General features: G+C 45.9%; 1 protein-coding gene across 7 annotated transcripts in view; it reads left to right on the top strand.

Annotated features, from left to right (window-relative positions):
* SPATA13 (spermatogenesis associated 13) overlaps nucleotides 1–20,300 on the top strand; it is a 347,397-nt gene extending 327,097 nt beyond the window's left edge. For all 7 annotated transcript variants that reach the window (XM_072719826.1, XM_072719828.1, XM_072719829.1 and 4 more), the window contains 8 exons: nucleotides 1,673–1,852; nucleotides 2,214–2,399; nucleotides 4,119–4,298; nucleotides 6,323–6,555; nucleotides 9,809–9,938; nucleotides 12,251–12,623; nucleotides 13,754–13,828; nucleotides 16,084–20,300. In XM_072719826.1, the coding sequence (XP_072575927.1) occupies nucleotides 1,673–1,852; nucleotides 2,214–2,399; nucleotides 4,119–4,298; nucleotides 6,323–6,555; nucleotides 9,809–9,938; nucleotides 12,251–12,623; nucleotides 13,754–13,828; nucleotides 16,084–16,259 (1,533 nt within the window). In that variant the 3' untranslated portion in view covers nucleotides 16,260–20,300. The remainder of the gene's footprint in view (nucleotides 1–1,672; nucleotides 1,853–2,213; nucleotides 2,400–4,118; nucleotides 4,299–6,322; nucleotides 6,556–9,808; nucleotides 9,939–12,250; nucleotides 12,624–13,753; nucleotides 13,829–16,083) is intronic.
* The last annotated feature ends 1,370 nt before the right edge of the window (nucleotides 20,301–21,670 follow it).

Raw genomic sequence — 21,670 nt, 5'->3', positions numbered from 1 at the left:
TCCACTACCCTAAGATTATGACCTGAGCCAAAATCAAGAGCTGGATGCCTGTTGACTGAGCCACCTAGGTGCCCCATATTGGTTCTTTCTTTTATTTTTTTAAGATTTTATTTATTTTTCCACGAGAGACACAGAAAGGCAGAGACATAGGCAGAAGGAGAAGCAGGCTCCCTGTGGGAGCCCAGTGTGGGACTTGATTTGATCCTAGGATCCTAGGATTACGACCTGAGCCAAAGGCAGGCACACAACCACTGAGCCCCCCCAGAAGACCCCCTCTTGATTATTTCTTACCAGACATATTCTAAAACCTAGAACTCTGATATTCTAGCATTTTCAAGGACAGTTTATCTAAGTTTTCCAGATAACCAAAGCTCACTCACAGCTCTAAGTAGTAAGAGCAGCGACTACTGCTCAGTGCTTAGGTAGTGCTTTTCAGTTCACAAAATGCTCTTCCTCACATTGTCTCAGAAAGATCTCACAACCAGTCTAAGAGGTAGATGTTAGAATTATTACCCATATTTTAATAAACACTCTGAAACTAAGAGGCTGCACCACTTGCTAGTAAATGGCAGAGCTGACATAAACCAGGTCTTTCTCACTACAAATCTGGTGTTCTTTCCACCACTGGGCATCTTCAGCCCTTTTTTGTGGAAGTCTTTCTAGAAGGCACTACTGGCTTTTGGAGTTCTTGAATGGAGCATGTGGAGTGTCACTTCTTGGTGAGTTCGCATCTCTGTTAATAATACCAGTTGTGGCTGTAGAATATGATGATGATGTCTCTCAATGCTGAAGGGACCTGCAGCCATCTTTTCATTGGCTGGTAAATATCTGGAGATGGCTCTCTTCTCTTTAAAAGTTAGATTAAAACTTTATTCAGATGGTGAATGAAGTATGAAGAGTAAGTTGTAGGTGAAGCCACGAGGGTCTTGCAATAAAGTATGCTCATAACCATCCGAGGCCTGGCTCTGTGTTTTTTAGTTTGTTCAAAAACCATATTAGAGGTGAATATTTCAGATACATTCCTTAGATAACTGACATATAGATGAGTGAGTTTCTACCTTCTTTAAGAAAGTAGATTTGGAGTTTCCTTTAAGAGCATATGAGGGACGCCTGGGTGGCTCAGCAATTGAGCATCTGCCTTCAGCTCAGGGTGTGATCCCTGGGTCTGGGATCAAGTCCCACATCTGTCTCCTTGTGGAGAGCCTGCTTCTCCCTCTGCCTGCGTCCCTGCCTCTCTGTGTGTCTCTCATGAATAAATAAATAAAATCTTTAAAAAGAAAGCACATGAGAGACACCTACCCGTTTCCCTTTTTTTTTTTTTTTTTTTTTTTATTTATGATAGTCATACAGAGAGAGAGAGAGGCAGAGACATAGGCAGAGGGAGAAGCAGGCTCCATGCACCGGGAGCCTGACGTGGGATTCGATCCCGGGTCTCCAGGATCGCGCCCTGGGCCAAAGGCAGGCGCCAAACCACTGCGCCACCCAGGGATCCCCCCGTTTCCCTTAATGTGGAAACTCCTTTCGTATAATAATCAAAGGCCAAGTATTGACCGCAAGCCAGCAGTATGTACATTTATGAGGTAGAAGAGTCCGTGTCACCCTGGGAGAGCTCACAGCACATCCCTTGCTCTTCCGCCCGCCTGGTTTGGCACTAAGCATATCCCCGTTGCAGCTGATCGGCGATGGCAGTGTGGTCTGCGCAGAAGCCCTGTGGGACCACGTGACCATGGACGACCAGGAGCTGGGCTTCAAGGCAGGAGATGTCATCCAGGTTCTGGAAGCCTCCAACAAGGACTGGTGGTGGGGCCGCAATGAAGACAAGGAAGCCTGGTTCCCCGCAAGTTTTGTCAGAGTAAGTGTGTGGCGCTTACAAACGTGTCTTGCGACTGTCTGTGGTGGGCCGTAGCACTGTGGTGTCAGGCTCAAGCCCACTCTGTACAGGTTCGGTTCTTTGTAATCACTTTAATGAAAGCATTCAGGAATCAGACTGGATTGAAGGAGAAATTTCAACCGTGGTCAACCAGTTGTTTGGCGTTGCCACCAAGGTTTGAGCCACGGGCACAGTCCTGGCTCTGCTGAGCACAGGAAGCCTTAGCCTAGGGCCAGGCTGCCTTCCTCACAACCGTAGAGAAGTGGAACCCGGGGGGCCTTCCGCCTGCTTCTGGTCACCACCTCCCCCCGAGTCACTGGTCACCTGTGTGTGTGGCTTGCAGTTGCGTGTCAATCAGGAAGAGCTGTCGGAAAATTCCAGCAGCACCCAGGGCGAGGAACAGGAGGAGGATGCTGGCAAGAGCCGCCACAAGCACGCAGAGAGCAAGCACCAGATGAGGACCAATGTCATCCAGGAGATCATGAACACCGAGCGAGTATACATCAAGCACCTCAAGGACATCTGCGAGGTAAGACGCCAGACCCTGTGGCCTCCCCCAGGTTGTTGTGCGATCATGTGATACTCCTGATAGGCCCTCGGTCAGACCCTCCTTTTATATTCTTTTCTGTGGCGCTCCCTTCTCCTGACCCCTTTCCGTCCATGTGGCCCCTGCCCAGAGTGCGCCCTCACTGAATACTTGTCTGCCCCTGTGAGCATCGGTGGCTCTATGCTCTGGTCAGGTTTCTGGGCACCGTGCAGTCCTCTCTTCGAGGACTTACCCCCCAAGATTATTCAGAGAAGGCAACACCCTTTCCGTGAAACCCAAGTGATTTGACAAAGGTCTGTCACTGTTTACAATCTCACTGCATTGAATCACTGACTCACAAATTAGGTTCAGAGTCATTTAGATGCAGACCAAAAAGAAGAAAACTGGTTTTATCTAGTGCTACCCAAGGCTGTGTTCGGCAGTGTCCCAGTATTCTACTGTGCGGTCACGTCTGCCTCTCCCACGATACTCTTGCCCTCTGCGGGTTCGGGATGAGCGCAACACTACACTGCTGTTGGCCCTGTCTCATCATTCCTTCGGTCCTGGCTGTGAATGCTGAGGTCTGCACTCCCAGCTCAGCCCCGAACATCCAGCACCGAAGACGAGCTGAAGCGAGACAAGTGCCCATTCTATAATTGGATTAACTGGCCACATAGAGATTGAGCAATTGTTTAGCTTATATATGTGAACCGTCTTGTTCCATGTAAGTGTATAGTTATGGGAGTTTTAAAGTGCCGTTTTAGGAAAATAAGTCATGGCTAATAATTGTTGAGCTTTGTGTGCCATCCCTTTCCTGGATTAACTCCTACAAACACTCCCATCAGCTGGTCCTCTTAACGCCTCTCCCCCCCTTTACAGATGAGAGAACTGAGGCACACAGCAGGTGAAGTGGTGGGGTTGGGATTTAAACCAGACAGTGTGCACTAGAGCCTGTATTTTGAAGCTTTACACTGTCATTCTGTTAAAGTTTGTACCAAAAGTGAGTGGTATGTGTTTTATCATGCAGTCCACTTAGGCTGTGTAATCACATGGTGCTGATTTGGGGAAAAGTATCACACATATTTATGGCCTTTCCTTCCCACCGCACTAACTCCTACCCAGGCCATAGCACAACTTAGGGTGCTGTTCATAAAGAATGAATCGTGCGCTAATCTGTGTGGGCCTTGGATTAAAGATCTGCAGATTTATGCTCCATGCAGAAAAGAGGTGATGGTGGAATCTTTGGGTAAGACGTTCCTGGCTCTTTGCCATGACAGTGAGCCGGCTGCATGAGCTATTCAGCAAGCTGTGCTATTCCGTATTTGACAAGTCTTCTCGGCTGTGAAATGAAATTAGGGATGGGAGAATGATCATCTTAAGAGTTTAGAAAAAGTGTTACAGTCCCAATGTTTGAGCTTTAATATTTGAAGCCAAGCAACTTTGTTTCATGAGTATAACCTGAAAACTTTATATAGTTCCTTGCATTACAAATCCAACCACATGCACCTGTTCTCTTTCCTTTCGTCTTTAAAATATTCATAGCATACTATAGTCATAGAAGTATCATTATCCCAACAGGGACCCATAGGGTTAAAATGATTTTCTCTAATTAAAACCCATTCCAAGATAATGGCTATGGGCCCAAAAAGCTACATTATTCAAATAATAATTTCTCTGGATCTCCAAATTAATTTTTTTAAAGTTTACTTTTTTGTTTTGCAGGGCTATATTCGACAGTGTCGCAAGCACACGGGAATGTTCACTGTTGCACAACTAGCCACCATTTTTGGAAACATTGAAGATATTTACAAATTCCAAAGAAAGTTCCTGAAAGATCTTGAGAAACAGTACAATAAAGAGGAACCTCATTTAAGTGAAATAGGATCCTGCTTTCTTCAACATGTATGTCACCTGTTACTTCTTATTAATAACATCCTGTTAAATAATTTTGAAGTGTTTCCCCACATAGAAATGAGGCCTTTTTTGTTCTGTTTTGTTTCTTGCTCTGTTTGCTGGATTAATTTCCTATGGAATGGAGAGATGTCAGTTGCAAATTAAGTTGGTGGGTTATATGGTTAATCTTTACCTAAATACCTCCAAGATTTCAAAATCTTTGCACTTTTATGAACCTTTGAGGGCTTTTAGAATTGTATTTGGAGTAATTTCTCATAATACCTACTAAGTGGCTATTTTATGTTAAGCACTGATTCCAGGGTTTTCTTACCTTAGCTCCTGTACTGCTGTAGAGAAGGTATGATTATTTTACCCATTTTCTACATCGGAAACTATAGTCCAGAGAGTAACTGACTCAGGATCACACATTAGTATGGGAGCAGGTGTGGATTCAGACTGAGGTGTGCGGCTCTGGGACCCCTGCTCAGGATGCCCAAATTGCCTCTGAACAGTCTTGTGATGATGGCGAGCTTATTAACTGAGAATTGACTGCCCGTGTTTACTACTAACAGATTTCAGAGGAAGGAGACTTTATTCCCAGCTCAAATGGGTGTAATGATTGTAATAATAACAGCATTGACTGCCACCACCTCTTCAGGCAGCACTTGCTGGGTACCCACCCCAGTGACTATGCAGATGCTGAGTATCCCCAGATCCTCGGGGGCTGGGTTGATTTTAAACAGCTGAAAATGAGGCTGTGGTGGACAGGCAAGTAGGAAGATTGGCCCCTTGAGTGCACTGGGCCTGTTTGGGACGTGGTGAAAGGCCTGTTTGGCCAGAGCACAAGGTTCCAAGAGAGATACTTCAGAGGTCAACGAAGGTCAGGCTGCAGCAGGGCAGGGTCTGGTGAAGACAGAGCCTCTGGGTGGGGGCCTTGCCTGGACTGGAACACCCAGAGAGTTTGGCTGAGGAGCAAGACTTTGCTGTTTCTAGGGAGGGTGGGGAGGGGGGCCTGGGTCCAGGTGGCTGCAGTGCGGATGTGGAAAAACAGCTATGTTGGCGTGGGGATCTTTGAGAACCAGCTGACAAAACCGATCTTGGGGAACATGGAAGAGCAGCAGTTGGAACTGCCTGCAGGGTGTTGTGTCCCAGAGAATGAATGGGTGGGTTAGGGAAACCTGCCTTGTAGGGAAATAGGCATCTGGTGTGGACATGTTGTGTTGAGCATGGACAGATATAAACTGTGGGGCAGGACACAGGCTGAAGGGCTGTGGGCAGGGTAGACAACTGTGAGCCAGCAGCCTGGCCACAGTGGCCACCGTGGGGAGGGGTGCAGGGAGTAGGGGAAAGGCCACGACGCATGCACAGGGGACTGGCAGGGTGCCGCTCGAGTCCAAGAGAGAAGGGCAGGTGTCCCAAGGCCTGGCAGGGTGGCTGCAGCCTTGAGGCAAGAAGTCTAGGCAAAAGGAAGTGAGCCAGGGGCTTCCAGTTGGAGGTCAGAAGGGACATGCGTGTGGAAGCCAGAGGGTAGGATGTCAGGGAGAGGACTTGCAGTGAGGCGAGCAGGTGGTGGTCTTGCATCCTCACTTCTTGGTCATGGTCACGACTATATGTATCAGTGAAAGTAAAGAGGAAAGCGGGAGAGAGTTGGACTTGTTAGTGCCTGCCTTTTTCTTAGAGCAGAGCTAGGGCGGAGACGGTGGTGGGAGAGGGTGCTGCTCACCCAGGAAGCCCCATGTGGCTGTGACACACCCTTTTGGGGTACACGGAGGGGGCTTTGAGTGGGACCAGGGTGCCACCTGCAAAGATTACCCCTTCCCCCTCTCTCATCCTTCCAGCTCCCACCCTCTGGTCTGTAAGTGGCCCCTTCCTACAGAGAAGATGTAGGCTTATCGCCCAGGTGTGAAGAACATAGCAGAACACCTTGGGGTGCCTCCTTTCCAGGATTCCCCTCGGATAGGGCTGCCTAGCCTGTCCTTGTCATGGCCTCGAGCCCACCTATAACCTGACACAGCTGTGCTTCCCCTTCCCAGCAAGAGGGCTTTGCCATCTACTCCGAGTACTGTAACAACCACCCTGGCGCCTGCGCGGAGCTGTCCAACCTGATGAAGCAGGGCAGGTACAGACACTTCTTTGAAGCCTGCCGCCTGCTCCAGCAGATGATCGACATCGCCATTGACGGCTTCCTCCTTACGCCGGTGCAGAAGATCTGCAAGTACCCTCTGCAGCTGGCCGAGCTGCTCAAGTACACCACGCAGGAGCACAGGTGAGGGAGGCATGTACCTCTGGGAGATGTGCACGCAGAGCCTGCCCTATGGGGTGGAAGCAGTGCCGGCACTCTCAGCCCTGCGCCCAGCACTCAGAGCCTCACAGAGTGGCAGTGACAGGTGGGCTTAGGTGTCCTCTTGACACTCTCAGTTAGTATTATGGAAGAAATTGTCACCTTGCTTAGAATGTTCAGGATTATGAAGTCTTGAAATAGGGTCATTGAAGAGGCTCCAGAATACCCATTCCTAGAGATACTAAAAAAGTAAGAATAATTCTGTAACTGTGTCATGAGCACATAGGGATTTATATTGTAATGTTAGTCCTTATAACTGATGTATATTTTACAAATCCTTTTTTGTAGCTATTAAGTAGTTAATAAAACAATTTTTAAAAGACCTACACCAGTGTGAATACAGTTTCAGAAATCTTTTACTTCCTGTCCTAAGGCAGCTCACCCTCAGCACAGTATCTCACACTGCAACAAAAAGTTGCTTTATGGATGGGTGAGGACTTCCAAAGTCTCAACCCTGTAATCAGAGTGGGGAATCTCAAGGATACACAGAGTAGTGTGCAGGGTCAGCTTGGAGAAACGTTGCACCGAGATCCTGTCTAGCTCTTCGCCCTTTGTTTTTTTTTTTTTTTTTTTTTTTTTTTTTTCAAGATTTATCTATTTATTTTAAAGAAAAAAAGAGAGCATGCATGCACGCATGTGAGTAGGGGAAGGGGTGAAGGGAAAGGAGAATCTCCAAGTAGACTGTGCTGAGCACAGAGCCCGACACGGGGCTTAATCTCACGACCCGGAGAGACTGTGACCTGAGCCAAAACCAAGAGTTGGATCCAACCGAGCCACCAGGTGCCCCTAAGACCTTTCTTGCCCAACCAACCGAGTGCTTGCCCTGTGTCCGTAATCCATCCCACCCCATCCTCTTAACACATGGAGCATGGGGCTTCTCATCATGGTCACCTACGTGCTCCATTTCCTTGTGGAGCTTACTTTGTCCTTAACTAAGCTCTTCTAGAGAAGCCAAAAAGTAATCCATTGCTTACTTCATAACAACTCACTGTTTTCCTGCATGTACATGAACAGAATGATGTAAAACTGTGCTGTGATTATATGTGAGATCTCACCCATTCAGTATTGGGATGGGCAGGCTGTTCTGTGCCATTCCCCAAGATGTGCAGGTCCCAACCATGTGGTGCCTTTAGATGGCACTGGTTGAGTCATTGCTATGTTCTCACCAGGCCAGAACTGGAATGCCAGTGGGCAGGGTTTGAGGATGAAGCCTTACTGTTTGAGGTAAGAATCAAACCTCACCTATGACGTCCATGTACAAAGCTTTCAGTGCATCTGTAGCCCTTGAATGGGTAATTTTGAAAGATTCCAGTATGAGGTGGAGTGGGGGACAGGATGGGTACCCAGAGGAAATTTGCTGTGCCAGCCCACAACAGTGCTGGGTTTTAACAGCTAAGTGTTGCCCTGATGGCAATCAAATTAGCCATGGCAGTGCCTGGCCCTGCAGGGTGTACAGAATGGAGCATTCTTTTGTCCTGTCTGTTGCCAGACTCCTGTGGAGACATAGGGCTTGCAAAAGGAATCTTTTTGCAATTAGATTGGAAGGTAGAAAGAGAAAAAGAGCTAGGTTGCCAAACAATAGACCCTAGATGTGGATGTTAGTTTAAAGAATTAAGATTAAAGGAGTAAGAGAAAGGAGTTCATTGAAGTAGATAAAAAGGGAAGAGAGCTCTATATATTTTTTTTCTGATGGAAAAATCAGAAAACTTGAATGGAAGGAAAATAGCAAAGTCAAGAGAGCCACAGATTTGAAGAAAATGTTAAAACAAAGAATAAAAACATACCATGATGAGAAACTAGAGAAAATACATAAGAGAGTAAGACAAGGAAAGGAGATTGGTACATTCCAAGATGGGAAAGGTATGGCCAGAAGTCCATGTATCATTCTTTAGCAGTTAATTCTTCTTGTTTAAACACATTTTCACTAGGAGGTATTTGCATATTTGGGCAATTTTACAAAAAAAAAAAAAAAAAATCCTTTTAAAGGAAATGACAGAAAGCCCATTTCCTTGTCTTCAGGAAAACAAAACAAATTTTTTTTTCCAAAAGACCATTATACTCTGCCTCTTTTCTAGAATTGACAGAAAATCTTGACGGAAAAAATGTACAATTATTTTGTACACTTTTTTCATTGCTGGAGGCCTTGGGTGGGTGGTTGCTCCATTATTTTGGCAGCCCCCTTGTATCTGTATTGTTCTTCCTTTGTGCTCTGCTTCTGAGTGTGAATACCCTGCCTAAGGCAGCAGGTCGGCCTTGTGGGGGAATGCCCAGGGACTTCCCAGGAGCTGAGTTATTTGTGTTTGGTAAATAGACAATAGAGTCTGCTTCCAAGGCTTTTTTCCCTTGCTGTGCAGGAGGATTCTAATTCAGTGCTCCTGCGATCCTAAGGCTCTATCACATAAGACACAGGAAAGTGCTGGAAAGTAAAGAATTCAGCTCATTACCTGGGTGATTGGTTTACATGTGCCCAAATTATTAACGCTGAGCAAAACCTGAATGTCAAACTTTCCAGTACTAGCCATGCTCTGCTCTAGTCTGTGTGAAGTTTGTCTCCCTGGTACCTACAGTTTTAGAAGCTGAAGGAACAAGAGCCTGCTCCCGAGGACATTTTAGTCTGATCTGACTGTAGCATATGGAAGCAGCAGAAATGAGGGTCTGTCAATGAGGTGAATATGGTGTTAGTATTTACATAACTCACCGTGTCAAGCTTCTGTGGCTTGTGTCCTGTTTGTATCCTTTCTTGAACATCGTAAAGGATGAGACTCAAAGTGAATAATTACTCTTGAGAAGAGTTAGTGATTATTAAAGTACTTCATATGGCAAAACTGGCTAATAGGAGGACCGAAGCAATCATAAAGATGGTCCTTTTCTTATTAATGAAAATAACCCATTGTCACTGTGACTAAAACTTATTTTGTGGCATTTACTTTCATTCATTGTGATTTCTGGGAAATGAATGAAAACATTCTTATTACAAAGAATTCTGGATTGCATTCGGTCAGTTCCCTTAACCTATGGAAACTGTGGTCTATTCATGAAGGAACAAGAAAAAGCCATTATCTAAATGCCACTTTGTCTAGACTGTTAGTATATGAATCCAGGATGCAGTGTCTTACTTTGTCAGTCTTCCTCTGCAAGTTTCAGGTTATATGGTTAAAATGAACCTTCTACTTTACAGTGATTACAACAACATAAAGGCAGCATATGAAGCCATGAAGAACGTAGCCTGTTTGATCAATGAGCGCAAGCGCAGACTGGAAAGCATAGACAAGATAGCACGGTGGCAGGTGTCCATCGTAGGCTGGGAGGTAAGTGCTTCGTGCCTGCACCTGCCTGCACCTTGTGCCACCCAACGCTGCTCATGCCCTCCCTCGCTCTGGTCTAGTTTGATGACGCACTGTAACATCTTGTGATTGATGTTTTATATTCTTGGCTTTAACGGTATATATATTTTGAAGCATATGGTTGAACCTAACAGCTGCTTTACCAGTAACTAATTTCCACCAAAAAAATCAACCCTGAAGAGTGTCTGTGATTGATTTATGGTTTGTGTTTTGTCTCTCCTGCTAGAAATAACACTCCATGAGAGTAACTGGAAAACATTTTCTAAATATTATTTATTTATTTATTTGAGAGTGAGGGTAAGCGTAGGGGGTGGGGGGGAAGGGCAGAGGGACACAGAGTCTTCAAGAGACTTTGCACTGAGAGTAGAGTGGGACACAGAGCTCCATCTCACGACCCAGAGATCATGACCTGAGCTGAAACCAAGGGGCGTCCACTTAACCAACTGAGCTACCCAGGTGCCCCTGGAAAAAATTTAAACACTGCCTGTGTTTGAATTGGTAGATCTGGGCAAGATTAAGATTTTCATCCTTAAGATGGGGTTAAAAATGTTGCCTAACTTCATAGAGCTATTGTGAGGATTATATAAGACAGTAGCAAATGCAGTGCTTGGCACAAGTTGTAATAATGGTCCAGCATGCTTTTGTGCACACTCATGCACAAGAACTTATTTGTAAAAACAACCACAGTGACAATTGTCTTGACCACATGCCTGGCCCTGGCCTAAGCCATTTTTATATGTGAACTCATTTAGTCCTCTCAATAATCTTATGAGGTAGGAGCTACTATTACCTCCACTTACCAGGCAGGGAAATGGGAACATGGCAGGGTGAAGTGGCTTGCTCTAACAACTCATACTGTTCAGATTGTTTCCAGACCAAGTAAAATTCATCCTGGTACACTTGATCTTAGCCAAAAGGCCAAGAAGTGATAAAATTCATCCTATGTTAAATTAATTGGTCAGAAATCACTGTCCCTAAGGATTAAGAAAGTTTGGATTGAGAAGTTAGGTTTTTAACTAAAGTAGGTTCTAGCAGTGAACATTGGAAATAAATATTTCTATTTCAGGGGCCATAGATACTCCTGGAGCTTAGACAGGCCCTCAGACATCACTGCGTTTAACACTCTTACTTTGTAAGTGGAGAATCTGGAGCACAGAATTGCTCCAGGCAAGAGAAGTAGAAGAACTATTTTGGAGCCAAGATATTTTGCCTCCACAAAATATTGTGTATGACTGGGATTGAAGGACAATAAAGTCTTATAAATCAAAGGCCAGTGTCAGGATGCGTGGGTGGCTCAGTGGTTGAGCATCTACCTTCAGCTCAGGTCGTGATTCCGGGGTCCTGGGATGGAGTCCCACATTGGGCTCCCTGCATGGAGCCTGTTTCTCCCTCTGCCTGTGTCTCTGTCTCTTTCTCTGTCTCTGTGGATCATCATCAGAGATGATGAACAAATAAAATAAAATCTTTTTTTTTTTTAATTTATTTATGATAGTCATACAGAGAGAGAGAGGCAGAGACACAGGCAGAGGGAGAAGCAGGCTCCATGCACCGGGAGCCCGACGTGGGATTCGATCCCAGGTCTCCAGGATTGCGCTCTGGGCCAAAGGCAGGCGCCAAACCGCTGCGCCACCCAGGGATCCCAGTAAATAAAATCTTAAAAAAAAAAAAAAAAGACCAGGGTCATGCCAAATATCACAGTTACATTGGGTTCAACCCCACCTAATACCGTAAAGATGTGTTTTTTCCTTGTGTTCTTGGACTGACATTTAGGAGATAATTTATGGTCAGAAGGTTACCGACACCTTGCTGGCAATGTGCTGTCTGGTCTTTTGTGACCAAGATCTGAAGCTAGTTATTATTCTGGGAGCCATTCTCTGCATACCAGCCTCGAAAGCCAGAGCCCCAGAGTCAATAGCACTAAGTCCCTACACTTAGAAGGCCTCCTTAGTATCCTTATTCTCCAAGGGGCAGCCATCTCTGACCGATTGGAGTCTCCTCATCCAGCACATTTATCATCAATCCTTTCTTGTCAGGAAGTCACTTCAGATACCACAGGGCACTGTAACATTTTCCCATTGAGTAGGAAATAAGGAAAAGAAATTTTGTATCCAGGGAATCTAGCAGCCCGAGATTTAAGTGGCTCTGCTGCCTTGTGGAAGGATGCCTCATAACTGGCAAGTCGGAGAAAGAAGGTGTCAGGACTTGTTCCTGTATCCCTGACCTGTTCTGAAGGAATCGGAGCCCGAAGATCTTAAAATGTATTTTCATCCTTGCAGGGGCTGGATATCTTAGACCGAAGTTCCGAACTGATCCATTCTGGGGAACTGACCAAAATCAGCAAGCACGGCAAGAGCCAGCAGCGGACGTTCTTCCTGTTTGACCACCAGCTGGTGTCCTGCAAGAAGGACCTGCTGCGCCGGGATGTGCTCTACTACAGGGGCCGCACGGACATGGACGAGGTGGAGCTCGTGGACCTGGAGGATGGCCGGGACAAGGACTGGAACCTCCACGTCAAAAACGCTTTCAAGCTTGTCAGCAGAACCACCGATGAGGTGCACCTGTTCTGTGCCAAAAAGCATGAGGACAAGGCGCGGTGGCTGCAGGCGTGTGGGGATGAACGGAGGCGCGTGCAGGAGGACCGCGAGATGGGTGAGCGGCACCTCTGTCTCCAGCCCTGGCCCCAGAGCCAGCAGTCCTCAGCCCATTCCGGCCATACTTGCCACCCCTTCCCCAGGGGCGGGGGAGATAAGCCAGATCTGCAAATCCTGAATACAGTTGACCCTTGAACCATGCGGGGTTGGGGTGCCGACCCCACACACAGTCAGAAATCCATGTGTAGCTCTTGACCCCTGCCAGAACTTATCTACTCGTGGCCCACTATTGACCGGAAGCCTCACCTGTAACATAGTTGAGTAACACACATTTGCTGTGTTATATGCATTCTATGTGGTGTTCTTCTAATAAAGTAAGCTAGAGGAAAAATGTTCTTAAGAAAATCGTAAGGAAGAGAAGATACACTTACAGTATTGCTCTGTATTTATTAGGAAAACCCCGCATATAAGTGGACCTGTGGTTCAACCCCATGTTGTTCAAGGGTCGTCAGCTGTGCTTCTAAACATGCTGTAGGACAGACCAGGACAGGTGGAGCTCCTACGGGCAGCATTTATTCAGTAGGCTCAGGGTGTCGATGCTCATAGCGCCCCACTGCACCCGCTAACATGTCCTGGTTGGGAGGCTGTCATCCTAGTGTCCATCCTTGTGACCATCGTTGCTACTCTCCATTTGTAGTCTGCTCAGCCTCTTAGAGTTCCTTGAGGAATAAGGTTCTTTGCTGCAGATTATGTAGAGCACCTCAGGGTTAATATGGGTTATGGCTCTAGTTTTACTCTGCAATGATGTCACTTGTTTTTATTTTTTTAATTCAATTAGTTAACATATAGTGTATTACTAGTTTCAGAGGTAGAGTTCAGTGATTCCTCAGTCTTACGTAACACCCAGTGCTCGTGCCATCATATGCCCTCCTTAATGCCCATCACCCAGTTACCCCATCCCCCACCCCCTCCCTTCCAGCAGCCTTCAGTTTGCTTCCCATGATTAAGGGTCTCTTATAGTTTATCTCCCTCTCTGATTTCATCTTATTTTATTCCTTCCCCTTCCCGTATGCTCCTGTGTTTTGTTTCTTAAATGCCTCATTTGAGTGAGTCATAGGATAATTATCTTTCTCTGATTGACTTATTTCACCTGTTTTGAATATTTCTCATGTCTGTTCCTAAATCCAGGAATGGAAATTTCAGAAAATCAAAAGAAACTCGCCATGTTAAATGCTCAAAAGGCAGGACACGGAAAGTCAAAAGGTGAGTTTTGAAGGAGGCTTCATTCATCTCCTTATCTCCTTCGTGTGTATCAGTACTGGAATTAAAATCGGGGAGAATGTCTGAAGTCTTTAGCGTGCTGGTGACCAGCTCTCAGAGTGGAGGAGAGGCGTACAGGCGAAACTCAAAATGATAGGGCCCTTCCACTCCCCAAGATAGGAAGTTTAAAATAATCTGCATTTAGTTTTGAGTGTATGTTTCAGTATTTACCTCCATTTAAATATGAGCCTATATGGTGTGTTTTGGATTAGTACCGAAGAGCTTCTGCATCTCCCCATCCTGAGGAAGTACCAGTGTTCTTCCTCGGGCCAGTCACCAGGCTGAGGCAAACCAGTAGGTCCTGCATGTTTTGGGCACACGTGGAGGAAATCTCTAGCCCCAAACTGCTGATCAGTGCGAGCTATGTTCTGATGTAGGGAAGAAAAAAGATCTAAAAGTCCAGTACATGAAGAAATTAGTTGAAAAGAAGACACACTATCTTATTGAGAGCAAGGACTCCCTACCCTCCATGCACATTAGAATTGCCTGGGCAGCTACTGAAAATCACCAACTCTCAGGTCACGGCCCAAGGGCCTCATGTGCAAAGATTTTTTTACATTGTCGATAATTTCACCCAACATGAATAAAATAATAAGGATTTTTATTCCAAAACATATTTGTTGTATTCTTAGAAGCTTTTCTTCAGATCGACTTCCTCCTCTAAGAACAATTTATCCTCTGAAATGTGTCCCATTCAGTATTTTTCCTAACTGAAAATGCAAAAACAAGACCCAGTTAAGCCCAGGATGGTGATGTGCCATCTCCTGAGGGCCAAGAATTCATTACCAAAACAACCCTTAGGGGTCCCATTTCCTGTTTTCTCAAATACAGAACTGCCCTACCTGCAACCTACTGATAAATAACTTTGAGCTAGAAAAACCTGTTTTCTTTTTCTTCTTCTTCTTTTTTTTTTTTTTTTTCATCTCCGAATCAATGGCAGGTGACCAGTAAATATCCATTGGTTAGAATGTGTTATTTGTGTCTGTATCTTCCAGGAGTCACTGGCTCAGCCACTAGGCACCGTGATGAAAGGGATACTGTTGGTGGTGGCGGGGGGGGGAGGGTCCACCTGTCAGGCACCTCTCACCCAGGAAGGCCAGGGGAGCCTTGTGGCAGATCAGGGCGGGGATACTCTCTGAATGGAGTCTCGACTCCTTCTAAGACTCATGTTCATTCCCTGTCACACTGACTTTTTCAGTTAGCTTATGATCCTGTAGCTAATTGCAGTAGGGCCTTTTTCATTACCTCTGGGCAGATTTTTTTTTTTTAAGATTTATTATTATTTGAGAGAGAGCATAAGCAGGGAGGAGCAGCAGAGGGAGAGGGAGAAGCAGACTCCCGCTGAGCAGGGAGCCCGATATGGGCCTCCTCGATCCTAGGACCCTGGGTTCATGACCTGAGCCGAAGGCAGACACTTTAGCGGATGGAGCCACCCAGGCACCCTATCTCTGTGCAGATTTAAAACACCTATCCCAATGAAACTGTTTCGAGTAAGCGATTTGGTCCGGGGACTGTGTTATAAGCACGTTACTTATATGAGCTCCCTTAACTCTCATAGCAACTGTTAGGTGCTGTTATTCCCACGGTAGATTTAGGGGACAGAGTCACAGAGAAAGCAGATAACATCCCAAATAAACACAGCCAGTGAGGGGCAGAGTAGGATTTGGGCCAGGGCAGAAGGGCCCCAGGCTCTCACTGAGGTTATTTCCCTGCTTTTCCTCCCAAGCAGCCATCTGGGCCAACCCTGCCCCTGCTGTCCTGCTGTGTGACTGTGGATAATTCATATTACTTCTCTGGGTTTCATTCTCCCTCCTTGAGGGTTTTTGTGGGGTCATCTTTGCCACAGTTCTGCACGCAAGAAGAAGTGTTATGATAGCTCTTAGATGTACTTTAGGTTAATATGAATTAAAATTATATGAATTAGGGGCACCTGAGTGGCTCAGGTCATGATCCCCGGGTCCTGGGATCAAGTCCCGCATCAGGCACCCTATGGGGAGCCTGCTTTTTCCTCTGCCTGTGTCTCTGCCTTTCTCTCTCTGTTCTCTCATGAATAAATAAATAAAATCTTTTAAAAAAAAAGATTATATTAATTAATATGACTCAATCAGCTAAGAAGTCAAGTCTTGGCACTTTTTTCCCTTTTCGGCTAACCAGTGACACTCAGTTCATGTTTCCATCCTTCTCTCCTCTTGTATTAGGCTACAGCGGATGCCCCGTGGCCCCGCCCCACCAGAGCTTGCACCCCCTTCACCAGCGCCACGTCACCGTGCCCACCAGCATCCCCCAGCAGCAGGTGTTTGCCCTGGCGGAACCCAAGAGGAAGCCTTCGCTCTTCTGGCACACATTCAACAAACTCACCCCTTTTAAGAAATGAAAATGGAAGGCCACACTTTTCCTGAGGTGTCTGTAAAGAGGAGACCCAGTTTTGTTTCTCGTGTGCTGAAAACTTCTTGCAGGGACTGGTGAAGAATAGAAGGTCTGGACGCACCTCAGTCTTCAGAGGCCTAGCTCCTCCTCAGAAGGGAGACGCAGGTCATGACGCTCGGCCCCGATGTACACGAGACCCCTCTGGGGTCTGTGCCCAGACGGCTGGGCTGTGGGAACCGAGGACCTGCTCTGTGGAGAAGCTGAGCGGAGACCCCAACAGGCATCGCTGATGACAGGCACACCCACTGCTGCCGTGCTGAGGAGGGACGAGATGACCATGCCACTTTTGCCTATGGATTTGAAGGGGACAGTAGTGATGATGGGGTTGATATGATAACGTCTTGGCGGCACAGGCAGGCTGTTCCTTCTTCCACGGTGTGAGAGGACCTACCACCGCAGTGCAGATGGCCATGGGGTCCCCTGGTGTCATCTGAGTGGTTGCCACGCAGTAGCACAGGCTTCCTCTGGCCGGGCGGGGCCCGTATGGGCTAGAGGAAGAGGCATGACGAGCTCCGCATGGGGAGCATGGTCCAGGCAGCTTCAGTGGTCTTGAAGATGCAACTGCTTTCTGGGGAGCAAGTGCAGAGTCCTACTGCCCGGTGGATTTGTGCTTCTCAAGTCAGGTCCCATCTGCTGGTGAGTGCAGCACATGACTCCGTGGGCAGAAATCACACCTCCTCGCACATTGTGGGCTTACGGAACTAGCCAGACATCTCCGTTTGCGATACAAAAACCCATTGACTTTAATTTTATGATAAAACTAATATGTACATGCACCAATGGCAAGGCATTCTTAGAGCATCAGTTCGCTTTTCCCATCAGGTGTTCATGGCATGAACATGGCATGAACATGGCATGAACCCGTCCACTAAGTTAGAGTGACCCGAACATTCCATGGAGAAAGCATGAGGTTCGGAGCAGCCCACCTTCTTGGGATTCAGAGCCAACTTGGTTGCATAAAACCCAAATGATAGTGCTAACCACGCCCTTATTAACCCGTCAGGAGGGTTCTGAAGATCCTTTCTTTTTACAGAGACCTTAGAAATACACCTAAGACATAGCTGTCTTTACTAACGAAGGCCATGTGGGCCGATACCTGGCCATAGTACTCTCCTTGTCTTTGTCTATATTGTAAATTTTGATGAAAATAACTTTTAAATACGTCTGAAGAAGACAGATTCTGCAAGGGAGATGCCATTTAATTGTACTTAATGCACTGGACCGGCTATTGTAGTACACACTTGGCAGTTTCCTGGTCCAGAATCCCCTTTCTGTATGCTACGCTCAGAAAGTCCTGTTTTCCAATAGGCCCAGCTGGAGAATAAACAAACCTGTAGTGTCCTAGACAGAGGTGTAACCTGTGCCTCTAAGTGTCTGGTCCCTCCTTCCCCCTGCCACCTTCCCTCCCTATCCAGGGCCAGTCCTGAAGGAGGTGACATCACTGGATGTCTGAGTGGGGCCTTAGAGCATTATCTGGAAATGTTACCTGGTCTGACCCTGCTCTGCCACCTTGATGTGCTCACTTGTATGTCAGACTGCTGCGAGGTCGTGCTGCCCTGGGGTCCCCAACCCCGGGGTGGCCTCTGTGGACGTCAGTACCCGGTGTCCCAGGATAGAGCTTGCTTCTGTGAGGAAGCTTCTCAGGAGGCGCTGTGGCTCTGCATGTACAACTGCACGTGTGTGTGTGTGTGTGTGTGTGTGTGTACGGGTGTGTTGTTTCTTCTTTGGATATTCATCTCGATTTTAGTTACATTTATATAGCTGACCTTTTTACTAGGAAAATGTAATGATATATTTTCAAAACGACACTTAAAATGCTTTTTGTCGACCCCTCAGCAATAACTATAGGAGTCTCTGTGCTAAACAGAGTTGTTTGTATATACAACATTTTTGAATAGTTGGGTCTTTTTTTTTTTTTTTTTTAATAAAGATTACTTTAGGGAAGAAAAGAGAACCATTTGCTTATGTTACATTTTCAGTGATGATTCAATTCAAGTAAAGAACCACTTCATGGGCTTCCATTTACTAATGTTTCCTAATGTGCAATGAAGATGCGCTGTCAGTTCTGTGACCAGTCCCACTCTATTTCCCATCCAAGCCCAACCTGGTTACCACCTGTCCCTCCAGGCTCTCTAACAGGAGCAGGAAGCTCAGACACCAGAGCACATACCAGGCCCAGGGTCACCCCCGCGAGCTCGATACAGTGCGAAGAGTTGGTTGATCAAATACCCACCCCGACCGCTCACGGTGGTCCTGCTTGACTTTTTCAAAGGTGATTTTGAAAAATTAGAAATCTTTATAAGAAGGTAGAATGCTTTTGACTTTTAAATCTGTTCATCTAGCTTGAGTTTTATTACCAGACATATTGAGTTCTATAAAGAATAGGTGGCTCAAGTACTAAAATTTTTAGGTTTACCCAACTTACTTTCTTGATTTAAGTCATGTAGTTTCACTTGGAAAGAGAAAGAAATAGACCAAGAGCCCCCAGATGGAATAAGATCCATGGATTTCATTGCGAATCTTGCTTTCTCCTTCCTTGTCTCCTTTTAACCCTACATTGCATAATACGGGTGCCCCCCAACACATTCTCTCTCTCTCTCTCTCTCTCTCTCTCTCTCTCTGCTTCTCTCTCAAAGATAGCACAACACTTTGACAAATTTCACTTATTATTTATGTTTCAGAATTTGCCAGCTCTGGGTCAGAAGAACCCTCTCAATTTTCATCTTACCTAAAATGCACAACCACCTTGCAGTAAATCGTAAACAATCATGAAATGGACTATTTGTAAAATCTTAGAGAAAGAGTGTTCTTCGTCTTTGGCCTGCAAGTAAGAAAAAGACCGGCAGCAATGTGCCAGAGTTTTCCTGGGTCCCTCCATAGTTTTCAGTTGATCAGTTCTTTTTCCCTACTGGATCTGATTTTGTCATTGAAAACATTTCACCCCCATCTTCACACTGTTCCTAAATATCGTTGTGTCTTTTTATACCTAATCCAGACGAAGACTAACTCCATGCTTGTTCAGAAAATCCCCTCAATCCTGCATTGCTCTTGTCTAGACAGAAAGCAAAAGTGCATTTAATTTGAACTTTGTTTCACAATAGGATTCTTCTGTAATAGCCATGATCCAGCATTTATCAGTTGGAAAACTATGCATGCCCAAATTGCTGATATTTCTCAATACAAATCAACTTATTAGTTACATAGCCACACCAGAACAGCCTGCTTGCCTGGAATTAAGGAGAAAATTGCTCTATTGTTATTTTATGGAAGAGAGGAGAAGTAGATGTGTGTCTCTCCCAGGACAGCACTAACAAGTGTGGATACATGTCCTTTTGATGGCCAACATGCCAGGGATGCTGGGCACCAATCAGCTAGGTCACGCCGCTCAGAAACATTTGTCCCTTTAAGCTTAACCTACCTATTTTCTCCTTGTTAGAAATCCACTTGGCTGATACTGTTATTCTCAGGATGCATGCAGTGAAAGTAGAGTTCAAACGGTTGTGAAAAGAGTAAGTAGCAACTATATGATCTTAAAAGGAAAAACCCAGAGGCTTACATATTTGATGCAAATATTCTTAGCTACCACACATTTAAGGTTGTCATCCTTAGTCATCTCCTAGGCATCGACATTTGTATTAAGAAAAAACTTTCCCTTAACTAATCCTGTAATTTAATAATTTGCTTTTTTTTTTTTTGTAAATATTAACACCAGTTGTGTTTGGCTTACCTATTTTGCAAGCTTTTCCTTGGATTTAACTCAACATCAAGACAATGTTGTTAAGTCACGTGACAGCCTCCAAACTGAATTCGCTGTTGACAGCCGAAGTGTGTTGTATGAGACTGCTAAAACTTGATATGTATTTCTGTTGAATGAAATTTTTGTAAAAAAAAAAAATATTATTTACAATGTTATTTGAATAATTCCTTGTAAATACTGTGAATCTATATTTGTTGTTTTGTATCTGTATATTAAAGTTAATTTGCCAAACTGGTTCCAGTAATGCATTTGAGTAGTAAAATAAGACATTATATATATGTATATATTTTTTAAATAGCAAGTGCTAGACGGGTTTCTGGGACTTAGAGCTCATTTCCTGTCTGGACATTGATAGACTTCTCATCAGTACAAATTCATGATGGATGAGCGGACTTAAGCCACTGGCAAGGTATGGGGGACAGGGCTCCCATGTGAACAGGGAGGAGAGTCTCCACAGGTTGGAAATAAGGCTGATGAGATCAAGCCCAAAGTGATACGGCCTCCTCCCCCCTGTAGGAGCAGTGCCAGCTACTGATGGTGGATGGTGGATGGTGGATGGCAGATGAACTGCCTTCACACGCTGCTGCTGCCCCAGTGGAGGGTGGAGATTGGGCCACTTCACCAGGAGATCTGCTGCTTACCCTTTGGGGGCGGGGAACATACGAATTTCCTTCTCTAATTAACAGCACAGAGAAGTTAAGTAAATAGCCCATTGTTTGCTGTGACTTCTAATCGGAAAGTATTCCTACAAAGGTTGCCAAGCAGCTAGTCCCCAGTGTTTGTTTACTCCCAACATCCTTGGGCTGCACTAGAAGAGGGGGTTGTCTTAGGGGTGGAGAGGGGAGGGGGAGCACTGGAAACCTGAAAGCCTGCCTCAATGGGGGCTTCCAGGGACCGAGGAGGTGCCACATGTAGGAAAGGGTGAAAAGAGAGCAGTGAAAACTTTATAGAAGTTTCTGAGGAAGGAGATGACCGAGCCGGACAGCCACCTGCCCTGTGGATTGGGGGAGCTCAAATCAGTAACGCTCCAAAGGAGCATGTGGTCAGAGACAGGAGACAGGCACATAAAGGTGTCATTAAAATTCAGTGTGAATTATGCAGCAAGAGTGGTGCATTTAAGTTAAGGTCTTTAGGGAGCCAATTCCCTCATCTGGTGCGCATCAGGGCAGAAAGGTGGCCCAGAAGATGAGGCCCAAGCAGCATTCTGGAGGGCTCACCCAGAGTGCCGGGGGTCCTGGGTGTGTTGCTTGAACTAACTTGCCATGGGTTGTGTAAGAAGCCACCAGTGGTGGAAGCTGGATCCCAAAGGATCTGCCAACCAGGACAAGGTGCTGGGAATTCATTTTGAAGGCAAGGAAAGCCATGCCCAGATTTGCTCAGGAGCTCATGGCAGAGGAAAGGGTGTATTTAAAACCAGAGACAGGAGATGATTTGGGAAATGGTGTCCAGCAAAGAGATAGTGGGAGAGGAGGGGACGGTGGAGGTGAAGGGTGCTGAGCCACGGCCTTTCATGCACCCATTGGCAGGAGACATGGCTCCCTAGTTCTGGCCTGCGGTGCAGATGGCTGGGTGCTGGCGCCATCAATGGATTCAGAAAAGAA

This window comes from Vulpes vulpes, chromosome 9, assembly GCF_048418805.1.
Source record: "Vulpes vulpes isolate BD-2025 chromosome 9, VulVul3, whole genome shotgun sequence".
NCBI classification, from domain to species: Eukaryota; Metazoa; Chordata; class Mammalia; order Carnivora; family Canidae; genus Vulpes; species Vulpes vulpes.
The sequence above is the reverse complement of the archived record's forward strand: the minus strand, read 5'-3'. Positions and strand labels throughout refer to the sequence as shown.